The 16,979-nt window shown below is 52.8% G+C and overlaps 1 protein-coding gene across 1 annotated transcript; it reads right to left on the bottom strand.

The window, feature by feature from the left end:
- Positions 1-4,741: 4,741 nt before the first annotated feature.
- Positions 4,742-12,475, bottom strand: PROC (protein C, inactivator of coagulation factors Va and VIIIa; the record flags this gene model as incomplete). Its single annotated transcript, XM_084229038.1, has 7 exons — positions 4,742-5,319; positions 6,383-6,500; positions 7,303-7,442; positions 9,415-9,825; positions 9,971-9,995; positions 11,106-11,272; positions 12,406-12,475. 7 exons carry the CDS (start codon positions 12,473-12,475, stop codon positions 4,742-4,744), a joined length of 1,509 nt encoding a protein of 502 aa, XP_084085164.1.
- Between the last annotated feature and the right edge of the window lie 4,504 nt (positions 12,476-16,979).

The raw sequence follows: 16,979 nt of genomic DNA, 5'->3' as shown, positions 1-16,979 counted from the left end.
GCTGCGTCATGTGGGTAGCTCCCTGGCCTGGGATTGAACTCGTGCTGCAGAGGCTGCGGACAGCTTCACAGTGCTGTGCTTAACCCCTTGTGCCACCAGGGAGGCCCATATCCACTAATTTTTTAATGTTTAATTTATTGATTGCTGAAAGAGACTTTTTAAATATCCAAATGTAACTATTTCTCCCTGTCAATCATGGGTTTTTATATTTTGAGGGTATAGTTTAGAAGCACGTTATTTATTTTTCTTACATTGTTGTAGTCCCCATAGTTCTCCCCTTCGCAATATCACCTGTGAACCATCACCATTTCCCCTGAGTTCTTCCCTCCCCTTTTCACCCCCCTTCCTTCCCCTTCCCTTACTGTATGCTTCAGGTCTATGGCCAGCTTGCTAGTTTTGTCTTTTTCTTGACCTTTTGTTTGCTTTCTCTCTAGTCTGCATATAAGGGAGACCATCCTATATTTATCTTTTACCTTCTGACTTATTTCAGCTAGCATAATCCCATTCAGCTCCATCCATGTTTTGGCAAATGGCATGAGTTTGTCTATTTTGACTGCTGAGTAATATTCCATTGTGTAAATATACCACAACTTTTTTGTACATTTGTTTATTTGGGGGCATTTAGGTTGTTTCCATATCCTGGCTATTATAAATAGAAGGCACATATTATTTTATGATTATTATGTCCTTATAAGTGATTGATTCTTTTATCAGTATTTCATGTCCACCTTGTTCTTTATGATATTCTTTCCTCGATTTCCCTCACTGCTTTAGTTTTTATTCAAATTTGTATGGAATTTCTGGCATTCTTTGTTTTCAAACTTTCAGCATTTTTTTTGTTTGTTTGTTTCTAAGATGTCTGGAAATAGTATGGTTGGGTTTATTTATTATTTTGAGTGTTCTAGCTTTTAACTAGTAGATATAACCTAGTTGCATTTATCATTATTATTTCCATCTTATTCTATATTTTCCATTAAACTAGAATTTCTTCTTGTTTCATTTTATAGTTTTAAATTTAAGTTCATTTTGCTTTAATTTTTTTATAATGTGTGAAACTTGGACCAAATCTTATTTTTTGGCATATGGACACCTCATTGTGTTTATACCATGTATTGGAAAGTCTCTCCTGCCTTAATTGAATTGCTTTTGTACCTTTATCAGAATTCAGATGGCCTCTCCTGCTGCGCCCGGTTTCCCGTTCTGGCTCTGGTGAATTCTCTCACCCTCCTGTGCTTCTGACTGTACCCAGTGCTTGTATAAATAAATAAATAAATCTTAAAAAAAAAAAAAAGGGCCTCCCCTGATGCCACAGTGGTTGAGCGCTGGGCTGTGAAGCTGTCTCCAGCCTCTGCAGTTCTGCTTCCATCCCCAGCCGCCTGCAAGGGTCCCACATGGCACACAGACCTCTCCTGCCGCGCCCGCTGCTCCCCTCAGCAGTGTGTTTCGTCAGTTGCCTGTTCTGTTCCCTGCTCTGGCTCTGGTGAATTCTCTCACCCTCCCGTGCTTCTCACTGTACTCAGTGTTTGCATAAATAAATAAACAAATCTTTAAAAAAATAAAAAAAGAATTCAGATGGCCACGGGTGTGTGGGTTTTCTCTTTTATTCCAGTGATCTGTGTGTCCTCCCCCAACCAATATCAAAAGACATTTTGACCACCATAACTATAAGTCATAACACTGGGTAGAGTGATTTTTCCTAATTTCTTCCTTTTCTAAAATGTTTAGCAATACATATTTTATAGTAAGTTCATCTATATCTACAACAAAGCCTTGCTGGGATTTCGATAGGAATTGTATTAAACATATAGATAATTTTTGGGAAAGTGGTATCATTACTGTGTTGAGTCTTTCAGTATGTCTCTCCATACATGTAGATCTTCTTTAATCCCTCTTAGCAGTATTTTATAAATTTTATCATACAGACCTGGTTCATATTTTGTTAAATTTATATATGAGCACATCATTTTCTTTTTTTTTAGTTTTTTTAAAATTTTTTATTTTTTACATCATTGTTCATTTTTAAGCAATATTTTCTTCCCCCCACCCCCTGAAGTGTAGATCTCATTTTCTTTAGAGTGTTTGCAAGTGCTATTGTCTTGGGTGGTCTTGGTATTAGTGTGTAAGTCGTGTTATCTCTGGTGTCCACATACTCATTTGCAGTACATAGAAATGTAATTGATTTTTGTATGCTACCTATTTGTTTTTATTCTACTTCTTTGCTCTTTGTTGACAGATCATTGCATGAGTTAACTGGCAATAACATAAGAGTAATCAAAATAATATGAACAAATATGTTAGAACTGTATTTTCAACAAAGGACACCTAAAAAACAAGCAATATTGCTTTCTCAATAATTTCTCACTTCATTGATTATTTTTAGTTGGGAGACACTTTGAAGCAGAGTAATTTTATCTCCTTTTAGCATGACCAACCCAGTTGTTTTCTGGATTTTTAGAATGACTCTCATCCGCATCACCTAATACATAATACTTGTATTCATCAAAACCAATGATACAGCCCTCTATCCTTATATTCACTGCTCATAAAGCTGTATCTGAGTCTGAGATCTATTTTGCAAGTATCTGAAGATCAGGTTGATGCTATACTTTTAGGCTACACTTTTAGGCCCTGGCCATGATACAATTTAGGGGTACTTACAAAGATCACATTAACCTCCAAGCTATCCCAAAAGTAACCCTCAAGATTTCTTGTGTTGGTTTAAAGGTTGTATTTTTATTCTTGTTTTCTTTGCCCTTAGACCATTTCCAGATACTTTATTATTTTTTTTTAATTAACCACACCAGCTCTCCTATGCTTGCTATTATTTATTTCTTTATATTTCAAGTGGTTTTTTTTTTAAGATTTATTTATTCATGCATACAAAAGCTGGGGTATAGGCCAGAGATGTGGGGGGTGAGAGGATCCACCAGAGGGGGGAACAGAACAGGCAGACCGACTGAAATACACTGCTGAGGGGAGCAGCAGGCGAGACAGGAGAGGTCTGCTGCACCATGTGGGTTGCTCCCTGGCTGGCCCGGGATCGAACTCGTGCTGCAGAGGCTGAGGATTGCTTCATAGTGTGGTGCTTAACCCCTTGCGCCACCAGGGAGGCCCCATTTCCAGATACTTTAAATGCTTGTTTTTATAATTTCCACTAGTTGTACTGGGGAGCAGGGCAGTAGATCCCCTTGTATCTCCATGCCAGAAGTTATCTCACTTATGCTGATTAACCACCTTGACAGGAAATTGGGGGCTTTTGAGTGGGACAAAGACCTCCATCACTCTAATGTGGGGGACACTGGCCTGTGCACTAATCAGTAGATAGCCCCAGTCCAGGGCCTGACTTTTTCTGTCTCCAAGTGGATCCCCTCTTTCCTTTTCCAGGTCCATATAGAGATGGATCAAGTAGGCCCTGTCTCACACAAAGCCCTTGTGTTTGCACCGAGACACCTACCTTAATGGGGCATGGTGTTTCCTCTGGTCTGTAAGCAGCAGCTGTGGCCCTGTCAAGCTGGGTATAATCTTAAGTGAGGCCTCTTTCTATTGACTGACTGTGCTGTCCTTTCTGAGACTGCAAGTCTTTATTCTCTAACACCCCTGAAGGTGTTAGAACTATTACCAACATCAGCAGAAAAGGCCCTTTGAAGTCAATTTTGTCAGTGGCATTCAACAGTCACACATTAAAGTGACCTGGGGCATTTAGATTATCGGTGTGTAAACAAAAACAAAAAAGCAAATACAAAAGTGGAAATAAAAAGGGAAAAAATTAATAAAATAGCAGTGTCCGGATGCCCAACTCTAAATCAATTAAAGCAGAATTGGTGGGGGTGGGACTAGACAGAGTTCCCAGGGGATTCAATGAACAGCAAGGTTGAGAATCACAGCTCTCCTCCATTTACTGATGTCCAGAGAGGAGAGGCCACTTGCCTGAGGCCACACAGAGAAGCAAACAAATTTTATGACTTCAGACTAATTGTGTTGGCTTTGTCTCACCACCTTCCCTTTTGATCAGGTACAACTTTCCTGTTTTGTCCACCTTTGCCTATCAGGCCAGGTCAAGATGGAGACTCTTGCTCACTGCCATTCAAGGTTGTGTTCATTGTTCTCCAACCACTTTCCCAACTACATTGGGAGCTCATTCTGGCTGCCCCGACCCCCTAGGCCTAATGGTAGCTTCCACACTCAGCAGGTACCCAGAACAGCTGCCTTCCTGGAACAGCAGAGAATAGAAAGAAATCCTGGGTTTGTGGATCAATCCCAGATTTGAATCCAAACTCCACTATGTAAACCTCCCTAAATCTCAGCTTCCTTCTCTATGAGTTAAAAATCTCTATCTCCACATCTGGATTTGCCATCAAGCTTCAGCTTCAAGTTCCCTGATGCATACAAGCTCCTGCCAAGTACCTGGGATGTGCTCACAGTTTTGTAGTCACATTTTGAAATTCTTTCCATAATAAGAACCCCCACCACAAAATGTTAGCAGCTTCAGACCCTGTGAAATATGTCTCTACTCCTCCCTACCCCACAGAGCTGCTCTAAGATTCTGTTCATAAAGGGTGGACATGCAGTACATGATAAATAAATGTGACTGCCCTCTGGAACAGTGCAAGAAAGGAATGGAAAAACAGAACAGCTCTGCTGTGCTTATGGCATTCCCTTTTAATGTTCCAAACATCACTAACATTTCACAGCCCCCATTCCAAGAGTGGACTCTGGGAAGCAGAGCCCAGCCAGAGGGACACTAAGGTGCCTGGTTCTCTGGGACGGCCTCATTGGCTCTGATGTGGCTATGGATCCAGTCGAGGTAGCGGCTAACTTTGGTGTAGACGCCGTAGTTGTGGAGGCGCCCGCAGCCCTCACCCCAGCTCACCAGGCCCACCAGGAACCAGGTGTCATGGAAGGAGGCAACCATCGGTCCCCCACTGTCACCCTCACAGGCGTCCCGCGGGTCCCCCAGGATGCCGGCACACAGCATGTTCTCTGAGACTAGGTTGTTCATGGCCTGGACACACTCACTGTGCGGGGCCACAGGGATCTTGATGAAGTTGAGGACATAGGTGCGGTTTCTCTTGGTCTCACTACGGTAACCCCAGCCCGTCACCACAGTCTCCTGTCCCACCTTTGTGAGCTCCCGCTCTGACAGGCCACTGTCCGGCAGGCAGATGGGCACAATGGTCTGTGAGAGGGTGGCAGGCCGGTCCAGGCGGAGCAGTGCGATGTCATTGTCAGTGGTGCTCTTGCTGTAGTTGGGGTGAATGAGGACCTCCTTGATGCCCAGGTCCACCTCCGAGTTCTCCCAGCGCCGCAGGTCATATTCCCCTGTGGGGCAGAGGGGCTGTCAGAGGGGGAGGCCAGCACCACTGTTGTGTGTGTGCATGGGCCCTGGTGCAGGGCAGGTTGTGGCCACATGTGTGCCCCATATTTCTATCAGGAGTGTCGACTTGTGGGCATCCCTCCTAAAGAGGCAAAGGTGGTTCTGAATTCAGGAGTCACAGAAGGAGCAATGCCAAGGTCGTAGCCAGGAGTGGGCACCTGGCAGGGAAGCCCGTGCCTTCTGGACACAGGCCAGAGCCACAAAGGGAATGCGGAGCGGCTGCAGCTAGTCAGACAAGGCTCTCCAGCCAGCATGGTCAGAGTGCTGGCTAGACCCCTGGGAGGGACCTGCCAAACAGGGCAAGGCAGGAGCAGCCAGACCCAGCGAGGAAGAACAGCAGCACACAGGCTCTGCCAGGGAGGAAAGATCCGGATCTCACAAAGATCATGGTCCCTCTGTCTAGGCTGATGCTTCCTGGAGGGGGTCCTGGGGTGAAAATTCCCAGGGAGCCCTGCTGAAGGCCACTGGTTGTGCTGGAGGGATTATAGAGAGTGTGGATTTGGTCAATCTCAATATTTCTTTTCTTTCTCTTTTGCATGAAGTGTGGGGAGCCCCTTCCAGAAATTGGTAACGAGTGGGATCTTAGGGACCCCTGGACTACTGCAAGGAAGCAATTGGCTACGGCAGTAGGTGCCAGGGTCCCTGCATCACAGTTCCAGCCCCATTCATGTGCGAAGCCAGGCCCTGATGCCTGAGCACGCTGAGGTCCCCACAGAGCCTGCTCTCCACCCGTAGGAGTGCAAAGGCAAGCAGATGTGTAACCCCTCATTTGTAAGGCAAGGTAACAGCACCCAGGCCCACCTTTGAAGATAGCACCAGACGTCGGCAAAGCAGCAGATGTCAGAGATAAAATCCCACTACAGGAGTGGTGGGGTGGGTGCATATCAGCTTCGTCCCCCAAACACCTTCTGTGGAACCCAAGTGACCTCTTGCCCCAGCACCCCAGAGACAGGGTTCCAAATCTAGCCCCCAGCCCAGCGGCCCCTCCCGCCTGGTTTCAGCCTGTACCCAGCCTGGCAATGAGCTTCTTGGAGTCCTCCATGCAGTGTGCCGCTGTCAGCACCCAGGAGGTGTGGATGAGCACTGCCCCGCATGCCAGCTTCTTCTTGGAGTCTAGCAGGATCACCTGGAGAGGGAGTGGGGGTGACACAAGGCCCCTGGGTCTCAGCAGGGCACCAGGCACTGTCCTCAGACCTGAGCTGCTGGAAGCTTAAGCCGGTCTGTCCTGGGCGCCTCCATCATTTGGGCATGGGCTCAAAAGCCCTTTTTTGGCGTTTTCTATTTCTGCTTGTTAATGGAGTTGGCGCATGCAGGGCATCTCCCCGCTGTTGCCATGACATTCCTGCAGTCATCCTCAGTGCACTCAGAGTTCTCACCTTTGGGGGCTCTGGCTGGGCCTCAAGTCCTCTGCGAAGACTCTGAAGCCCTGGGGATTGCCTTGGGTGTCCCCTCAGAGTCCCCGCAGCCTGTTCTGCTGGCTCTGGTCCCGCTGGGCTGCCATGTGTTAGAGACCTGTCCCTGTCAGAACCCGTGAGCTCCCTATGTGCCAACCCCCAGCACCTGGCAGAAGGGGACCGAGTCGATGTTAGTGCCACGGTGAGGCTGAAGCAGCACCTCGGGGACAACCCTCTCTCCTAGCCCTCTCCCAGGCAAAAATGCCTCTCCTTTAGCTAGCCTCTGCCTCAGATCCCACCAGAGCATTATCCTTCCAGCTCCTTTTTTCCTTCCTGCACATTCCCCCAAGGGCCCCATGTCCACCACACACTGCCCTGGCCAGTTGGTGACTGCCATCTTCCCTCAACTGCCCCCCCAAGCTCCGCCCCCACCAAGAAACGGCAAAACTCTCTCCATGCACCCACCCACCCCTGCCTCCTTTGGACTTCTTGAGCAGTCCAAAGGAAGTCACGTGCTGCTGCCCCTCCTCTCACCTGCCAGGGGCTCTCTCCCCATCCAGTCAACGTCCCCATGACGAGCCGTGGATCTACTTTGTCTTCTTGTTTTGTATCACGTTTCAAGTTCTTGCGCCTCTTCTCTACCTGCTTTCCTGGCCTCCCACAAGGGAACTTCACTGAAGGTAGGGGAGGCAGTGAGGGTCTGCAGGTATGACTCCCAGCTCTGCCCGCTCATCTTTGTCTATCTCCTACCTGCAAGCCAGTCTGCTGCATTGTGGGCTCAAGGGATAAATTATGCTTAGACACAAAATAGTGATGTCCGAATCCCCTTGTGCTAGTCAGCAAGTCAGTCAACAAACAGTGCCACAAAATGTCAAGAGTAAGACAAAGCAGCATTTCGACCTAGCCATGCCATTGGGCTAACTGTTGAGCTTCTGAGTTTAGCATACCCTGGGGCTGCTAGGTGTAATCCCAGACATTCTTGGAGGGTCCCAGACTAACTCTGAACATGGTATGAGGGCCCCCGCCGAGAGGAGCAGGTGTGTGATGGACACTGAGGGCTGGGGGTCTGCCAGGGTCTGCTCATGAGGCAGATCAGCTGCACTGAGATGACGCTGACTGTGGGAGCCCCAGCAGGGGAAGCACATAGCGGCAGACTGGAGATTGGCCAAGAAGAGAATTCCAGAAGCTAGACAGCAGATGGACCTGGTTTCTGACTTGGCCAACTAAGAAAGCAAGGGCCTTAGCCCATAACAGGGGGTGGCAGATGCAGATGGTTTTGCACACAGAACCCCGGGAATCTCCGTGCTTCCGAAGGACAAAGTGCAGGTGGGACAGTAGACAGGAGTGTTGAGTTCGTAAAAGAAACTGCTGGAGCTCAAACCCTCTGTGCTGACCCTCATCGGTGGCTTAACGCTCTCCTCTCAGCCCTGGGGATTGTGGGTGTGCTCTCTGCAGAGGGCGGACCCAGACTGTGGCCCAGGGGCTCAGGCACAGCCATGGGGAAGAGTGCCACCGAGCAGACCAGAGGAAGCAGGAGACACCCCACAGTCTGGTGGAGGCCAGCTCCCCCACCCCAGGGACTGGGAGTCAGGGTGGGACAGCCAAGCGCCTGTTTGGAGGATTTCCCCAGAGAACAGCCAAAGGAAGTGACCGAGGCTCTGGGTAGTAGGGCTTCAGGGGGTGACCTGCGCCCAGAGCCAACCGCGCAGGAAAGCCCACAGGCCGTTGGTCCACCAGGCATTACTGGGCAACTTCCTGTGACTCTCCAAGGAGTCATGAAAAAAAAAAAATTAAAGGAATATGAAATTGTGAAAACTTCCTTGTAAGAATATAAAGTTGATGAGACAGAAAATAGAGGACATGATAAAACCAGCGGATCAATGCAGAACAAAGACGTGATTAGCAAGGGGTCCTAAAGATAACAGAAGATTAGAGGGGCGCTCACCCAAGCGAGCACTAGAGAAGTGTCCCCTGAAATAGAAGACGTGCATTTCCACATGAAAAGGGCCCACCAAGGGCGCCGTGACATGGACGGAAACCTCCACTGGGGAACAACCGGCTGCAATTCACCGGAGGAGTGTGAAACTACAGCTTCTTTGTACATCTATAAATTTGATAAAAATCAAAATATATAGAAAGGAAACTGGAAAAAAGGCAGAAGCATGGTTCCCGCCTCTCCTGCAAAGTCAGAGTAAGGCGGACCTGGACCAAGGTTGCTGTGTTTTAAGAAGTGGGGCGCAGGCCAGAGTCGAGGGGGTGAGAGGACTCGCCGGGGGCGCGGGGAGCAGGGGGGGCGGCGGTCCCGCCGTGCGCAGCTGGGTGGGGGTGGGGGTGCGGGCGAGGTGGCCACGCCGGGTCCGGGGCTCGAACTCGCGCCGCAAAGGCCTCCCTGAGCCGTCTCCCCGCTGCGCCCCGCGGAGGCGCCGGCCGGGGCTGGCGGGCACAAGGCCGGCGAGGCAGACGCGGGAGAGGCTGCGCCCCGACGCAGCCCGGCCTGGGTAGGCACCGCCCGCGGGCAGGGCCTGGGCGCCGTGGGCGGGGTGCGAGCCCTCCCCCCTCTCGGGCCGGCCTCATCGGGGTGCGGGGAGGGCCAGCTGCCTCTCCGGGGCGCCCCACGGCCGCCGGGGCCCAGTCGCAGGTGCTCACCCGCGGGCTGGCAGCGCCGGTGGTCGTCCTCCAGGCGGTAGCCGGGCGCGCAGCTGCAGCGCCGTCCGCCGGCCTCCTCCAGGCAGTGGTGCGCGCAGCCGCCGTTGTCCACCGAGCAGTTGGAGAAGCGCGCCTCTGCGGACCCCACGCCCGCAAGGTCAGGCGCCCCCGCGGCCCCCGCGGCCCCCGCGCCCCCCCCCACGGCGCCCCCCCCCGCGGTCCTGTGGCGCCCCGCACCCCCCCTCCCCCGGCCCCGCGCCCCCCGCGCCTCACCGTGCAGGCAGTAGCGGCCCTCCCAGCCCTGGCCACAGTCACAGGTGAAGGCGCCCAGGCCATCGATGCACCTGCCGTGCCCGCAGCACGGGCTGTCACAAGGGTGCTCCGGGGGCGCGGTGGAGCACTGGTCCTCGTCTGCGGGGGGCGGGGGGGGGGGTTAGGTGGGGGGACAGGGTCTCAGGGCCACCATCCCCTCCCTGTTCCCGCCATCCCCTTCCTGTCCCCACCTGGCCCAGAGACCCCAGGGGCATGCCCTGCCAGAAGTGGAGAGCAAACTCACCGTGGTACTTGTACCAGAAGGCCAGCTGGGGAGAGAAGCGGGAGAGAAGGGGCCATTCGCCACGAGTGCATACAGACACACATGTGCACACACCCTCCCTGTGTGCCCTGGGTGGACAGGGCAGCCTCCAAGCCGGCAGGAGAGGAACGGGCTTCCAACCCCTGCTTGTGGCCTCTGGCAAGTAGAACTGCTGCGCCACCCTGCTCACTGGCATCCTTGTCTTCTGCTGCATGTCTCTGCCTGGCACCCCTTAAAAATGCGCAACCCCGTGTGACTGCAAGACTGCCTTCTGGACTGTGTGCACACAGCAGCGTCTTCATGGGAGGGGACCCACACCCCACCCCAGTATTCCTTCTTTTTCCAGCCCCATCGTTTTTCCTGGCTCTTCCCACCTCTCAGCTCAGACAACTGGGCTTCCTGAAACCAGAATCTCAGTGGAGCTGCACCGGGACCATGTGGGGACACTGATTGCGGCTTCAGAGGCTCCTCACTGGGGCTGGCAGTGGAGGGAGTGGTCTGGGACCACACCTCAGGCTCCTGGCTGGGTGCCTGGCACATCCAGCTGTCCCCCAGCAGCACTTCTGCTCTGCGGGCAGGGGAGACTTTGGGTGAAGAGGCGGAGTCATTGCAGAGTCTGAAATTCTCTGACTTTGTGCCTGCCCAAAATTATTTGGGCGTCTGATGGAGCGGCCGCTTGGAAAAAGCGGCAGAGCAGATCTAGTCAAGGAGATGGGGGCAAAGGACAAGAGAGGGAGCAGACTGGGGGTTCTGCCTCAGTCTTGAAAGCTGGAACCCAGAGGGGGTCTCTAGAAACAGCCTGGAAGGGGGCTCCAGGGGGCCACACACCTAGGTCTGAGTAGCTGAGGTGAGACCTTGGGTTTAGAGGGGGGTCTGAGCCTCATGTCAGGAAGCTGCTTCCCTTGCCAAGTCCATCCTACCATGCCACGGTCTCCTCCCCAGAGCCCCGGGGGCCAGGACGCACCTGAGCTTAGGAGTTCTATTTCTGGGTCACCTGTGTCCTGACCAAGACCACCCAGCCAGCACCCCATTCGTCCCACGCCTGACGCTCCCCCCACCCCCTCGCCCCCTGCCCTTGGCAAACTGGACCGAGAGAGGCTAGCACGCCGTGCCTTACTGTGTCATCCACATTTTGGAAAACCTCGAGGGCTTCCTCAAAATCACAAATCTCCTCCATGCACTCGCGCTCCAGGCTGCTGGCCCGGAGCTCCTCCAGGAAGGTGTTGGCACGTTTGCGGATCCGCAGCACCTGGTGGGCGTGCTGGCTGCTGGAGAACACCAGGTCTGGAGGGCAGGGAGCAGGAAAGGGGGGCTCACTTTGGTAGAGAGCCCTGAGGTGAGGAAGGGTCTGGGCTGTTTAGGACATACATTCCAGCTTGCAGACTCCACTAGCGCCTCTGGTCTCCCCCTCGGTGCTAAATGGTCAGCGATGAGACTTGGCCGCTTAGACCCTCCTCTGAAACCACCCAACCTCCGTGTGATCTTGAGCCTGTGTCTTTTCCTCTCTAAACCTCGGTTGTTCATCTGAAAATGGGGACCGATCCTTGTGTAAGCACTCACTAGTTCCTGGCACAGAAATGAGCACCGGTGCTGGGGCCTGATGCTGTAGCAAGGCCCTGGCCTTGCTCCTTCTCCTCCCCTCCCTCCTTCCGCCTCAGGCATTGCCCGTCCCTTTCCCGTGGGCAGGCACACCTGGAAAAGTGCCCACCTGCCACCTGGTGAGCAGCACCAGACTTTACCTGGCATGTGAGAGGTTGTCTCTTGGGCACAGAGGGAGAGGTAGGATGGCAGGACCATGGAGGGTGGGAGGAGGTAGGCGAGAGAGGCTTGAGTGGAGAGACAAAGGCTGGGGAAGACACCCTCCAGGAAGGAAGGTGTGGGTGGAGGAACCAAGTGCCCACAGGTTGGGGGCGGGGAGGGCACTCCTGGGAGACAGTTGAAGGAGCGCGGACTACAGAGTGAAAGGCAGCTGTACCTTCTGGGGGCCTCCCTGGGGAACCGGGCCTCCTCTTGGCTGTGGGACCAGAGCTGCCGGCAGGGCAACAGCACTGCATACGTGTATTTGGCAGGTGAGGCTGTCCCGGGTCGTGTGGGTGTGATGTGGGCTGGAGCCTTTCACAGCGAGGGGGTGAGGGGGTGACAGGAAAGGCCCAGGGGACTGACTCTGTGACCCACTCCCCAGGGTGGAGGAAGGAGTTAGAGGCTGTGACCACCCCCATCATGTAGTTCTCAGCGCCCCCCCTTCCCGTGCTGTGTACCCACAGCTGACCTGCAAGGGGTCTGGGGTTCATTCAGCCGCTTCTCTCTTATCTCACCCCCAGGTTCAGAGGAGGTGGTGGAGAGGATTAAGGCCAGGAGGCGTCAGAGATGACCATGTAAAGGCCCCAGGTGTCCCAGGAAGGGGCAGGTGGCCTTACCAGAAGGAGGTGGTGTGCCGGAAATCCCCCAGGTGGTTGCGAAAAGCAAGAGGCCCATGAGCTGCCACATTCTGGAGTCGCTGACACCTGTCTGAGGGGGACTTCTGAGATTCTGCAGTACCAGCCCCTGTGCCGCCCGCCAGCCCCCTGCCCCCTGATGAAATGAAAGGACCTCCCCTGTGTGCTATTGTGAGAGCAAAAGCTGGGCTGCGGGTGCCTGTTTACTAGACAGTCACCTGGTGGCTCAGCCTCCTTCACTACACAGGCTGAGGTCACACCGCCCATGGAGTCGGCAGATGGAGGGGCCTGGAATCCTGAGGAGGTTCTAGAGCACTAAGCAGAGAGGTCACAGCAAATGTGCCCATAGTGTCCATACCCTTCCTTCTGCGAGGGGCTGTGATGCCTTTACTGATCTACAGCCAGGCTAAGAGTAATAGCTGATGTCACTGGACACCCGTGGTGCCTTTCCATTTGTGGTTCAGAGGTCAGGCCCTCAAGCAGAATGGCCGAGTGAGAACCCCTGCCTCGAAATAACTGCCTTGGGCAGGAAACTGTAGTGCTCCGTGCCTTAGTCGCCTCGTTTGTAAAGTGGGTAGAATAATTGCATTTCTACCTCACAGGTAATTGCGAAAACTAAATGAATTAATGCACAGAAATCTCTTAAAATAAGGCCAGCATATAGCAAATGCTAAGTAAACAGTGGCAACTGTTAGTTCAAGGCTTGTAACAACCTTGAACTAATAGATAGGCATGAACGTTGTCACCCCATTTAAGAGCAGGAAATTGAGGCTCTGAGTTGTTAAGTGGCTTTTGGGAAAAAAAAAAAAAAAACCCAAAACCAAACACAACCAGGAGTTAGCATAGCAAAGACTCCAACCCTTACCTTCATGGCTCCAGACCCAGACTCAGACACTCCACCCCAAACCACTGGCTGCCCCTCTAAACCTCAAAAGTAGCCTTGCCACCGGAAACCTAGGGTTCCTGTAGATCTACCTGCCCCATCTGCATCCAGCTCACCTCCTTTTCCACCTTTGCTGACTCCCTCTGAGACAGGTTCTGATGTTTGTTTAAATCAGACAGCCCAAGTGTAGCAGTGGGGGTAGGGTAGGGACAAGAGGGCCCTGGAGTCCAAGCTGCCTCTGGTGATAGCCCAGTGCTAGAGGCCTTCAGACAGCTCTGAAGTTCTTCCCAGCCTCAAAGTCTGAGAAGAAGGAGGCAGATAGGAGCGGGCCCCTTGAAATTGTGGCGCTGGGGTCTGGTGGGTGGCAGAGCCCTGATTTCTCTTTACCCCAAACTCCAAACAGCCTCTTGAAGCCTGGCTGGAGCACCCAACCCTCACCCCTGCTCAGCCCCCGTCACGGACCTACTTTGAAGGGGACTTACTGAGGTGGATCATGGAGAAACTGCAAGGTCGCCCTTCTGCCGCCATGACCGCTGGAACTCAAGTTAATCCATAACCACAAATATTTGCTTGGCCCTCGGTGCTGAGGCCACCCCCTCCACAGATAAACAAACTTGTTCCCAGCTCTGGACAGCTCTTTCTGCCAAAAGCCCACCTCTGCACACCAGTGGTGCCACCTGGGAGGGAGGGTGGTGAGGTACAACTCTCAAAACTGTGGGCAACTGTGGTCTTGTTTGAGGCTTGGACTGGCTGATCAAAGGCAGACAATGTCCCTATTTTGTAAGTGGGATATTTTTACCTAGATCAGGACAACAGACAATACTTCCCATATTTCACCAAATCCGGGAGGTCATTAAGGATAAGATGCACCTATTTTATGTGCCAGAATCAAAGAACACTGTCAGTCACACCGCGACATGCCACCCAATTTCTGCTTTCTTGATGTGAAACACGAGTTCTGCCTCTCAAGGTTTTCACATGCAGTGCCCGGCCCTCGTCGGGCCTGGGTCAGGCCCACAGCTCCCATCACGTCCCCACCCCCAACACACACAGCTGCATGTGGTTACTCCATGTGCAAATGAATACACTCAGAAATCTTTTGTTATTTGCCCAAATTCACCGAGCAGGTAAGTGGCAGGCCTGGGTCTTCCTCACACCTCCTTGGTGAGCAAATGAGTAAAATCCGTAAGATTCTGGAAAGGCTGCCATCAGCTGGTGACAGTGGGGCCAGAAAGGAGAAGGACCGAAGGAAAGGGTCTGACCTGGAGCCTCTGCCTGGGGTGTCTGGCAGTCAGTGTTATTAGGTATATTCTTTCTAGCTTCTCCCTACTGGCGTTTCCTCCACATCCGACCCCTTCTTTGAGGATTTAGCCACACTACTGAAAGTCATAGCCTCACGCCGTCCAGTGACCCTGCCCTGCTGGCCTCTGCTTGCCGCACAGGGATGTTGCCTAACCCCAGGGTCCCACAGATTCTCCCCCTCAGCCCCCAGACCTCAGAGCGCTCAGTCCATGCAGCGCTGGACTTGGAAGACTGACAAGCCGGGGCCTGTACGTGCATGTTTGGCCTGAAAGCAGAGGGAGCTAAGGACGAAAATTCAGACGTGCAGAGAGAGGCTGAGGCTCAAGACTGCAGAGCCCTGGACAGCTCAAGGGGGCAGAGCTGGTGGTCCCTGTCTCAAAATAACGGGCGCATCCCAGCTGCGCGTACTCTGAAGGCATGCACACATGACCTAGGAAGCACCCTCTTTGCTTCCATTTCCTTGTCAGTTGGAGCAACTTGCGTTCTTTGAAACCAGATGCCTCCTTCTGAGGCACAACTCTATATCCAGGCAGTGGAGGCACCAGGCCCCGTGCTGCTCACAAAGCCCACTTGAGAAGGCAAGAACAGAGCTAAAGTCTAACAAAGCAGGCCCTGGGCAGAGGTCCTGGCAGGTACAAATGGTGTTGCTTAGGGAATTCAGAGGGGAGGGAAATTAGCACAAGTTGGGGTGGTCAGAGAAGCCTGCCTGGACAAGGTGGATCTTCAGTTGGCACCCCAGGCACGGCTTGAGGCACAGGAGAAAAGTGGGGGTGTCGGTGCTAAGGAGAAGAGGGAATTGGTAAGAGCTTGGAATGGAGCCCTTGGGAAGCAGGGAGGTCAGTGGGCGTGACCCCATAAGAGGGACGTTACCCCATAAAGGGGTGGCTTGCTTAGTTGAGGAACTTGTCAAACTTCCTCTTGCACCCACCATCGTGTCCAGGGCCCTCCCCACAAGCCCTCATTGCCCAAAGTCTGCCAAGTCACTGTTCTGGGCTCTCCCGACCTCCGCTTTGCTGCCTCCCAGTGCGAGGCGCTCTGTTGCCCTGGGACTCCCCGTTTCCTTCCCCACCAAACCCCACTCGGGCACATCCTCCTCCCCAACCCTCCTAGTCTAGTGCGGGCAGTCATGTCCATGTGCAGTTGACGTAAAGCCACACGTGACTAAAATCTTGAATGAGAGCCTTTGCCTGAGGCATCCGCCTCCAAACCTGCCCAGAGGCCCAAAGCCCAGCACCGGTCAGGTCAGGTGCTTCCCTCTGCAAACCTGACAAGGCTTGCTGACCCACTGGGCGCTGCAGTCTGGGCTGGAGCCGCTCATTGACTGGCAGTGCAGGAGACCTGTGTTGCCCTGCCCTCTCGAAGCAGGGGTGGTCCCTGGCATCAGCTTTCCAAAGTTCTGCCAGCTTCAGAGGCTGCTGTCACCTGGAAAGTCCCTGCTCACTTGCCACATCTTCCAGCAGGGGGCGCAGCTCTGGCCCTAGGAAGGGTCCAGGCTGCTGCCTCACCGGGCTTGGTGGGAGGGCTGAGAACCTAGTCTAAGTGGGGTGTCCCTTCCCAGATGGGAGTCATGATGCGGGTGACTGAATCCAGTCAGGCCAGAGCAGGACTCTGAGTGGGAGAGAGCAGGTATGTTTGTGTGCGGGAATTCACTGTAAGCAAAGGCTCTTGGGGGAAAAAACAAGGGCAAAACTATCAAGGTAACAAGCAGGGGAGGTACAAAAACTTCATCGTTTGGGTCAGTCTTGCATGGAAGTAAACCTGAATTTGGCTCCTTCCTGACTGAGGTATTTAACTTCCCTGAGCCTCAGTGTCTGCATCTGTAAAGTGGGGCCAAGAATACCATCCACCCCAGGGAGTGGTTGTGAGGGCTCAATATTTTCTACAACGTGGACAGGACATGGGACTTCACAGGTGATCAATCAATTTTGTCCCTGAGCTCCCCAAACTTCCTAGAGAGAAGGTGAGGTAGCACCTTTGATTGAATCAAAGTGTGGTATAAATGAGTGTTACCCTTCTACATACCTGTGAAGGTCCACAGAGGTGAATCACAAAGGGGAAGAGAGGAAAGGACAGCTGCCTTCAGTGTGGCAGCATGACAGCCGCCGGCTCACAGCATCCAGTCAGTGCTGATCTCCCGAGTCTGGGTGTTGTCTTACCTGGTATTGGCAGTAGATGCCAGAACCCAACCTGAGCTACCTTTCCTAACTGGAATGGTTGGAGGTTGGCAGGTGTTGGGGCTGCCAGGACTACCTTCTCTCTCCATGTGCCCGCTCTCAAGTGCTATTCTCTGTTCTCTCTGGCATACTCAAGGGTTACCCCAGTTAAGGCAGGTAGAATTCCCTAAGGAATTATATAGTCAAGAAGGAGAGAT

Source organism: Talpa europaea, assembly GCF_964194135.1.
Source record: "Talpa europaea genome assembly, chromosome: 1".
Taxonomy (NCBI): Eukaryota; Metazoa; Chordata; class Mammalia; order Eulipotyphla; family Talpidae; genus Talpa; species Talpa europaea.
Note: the sequence above shows the minus strand (reverse complement) of the source record. Positions and strands in the feature narration are given on the sequence as shown.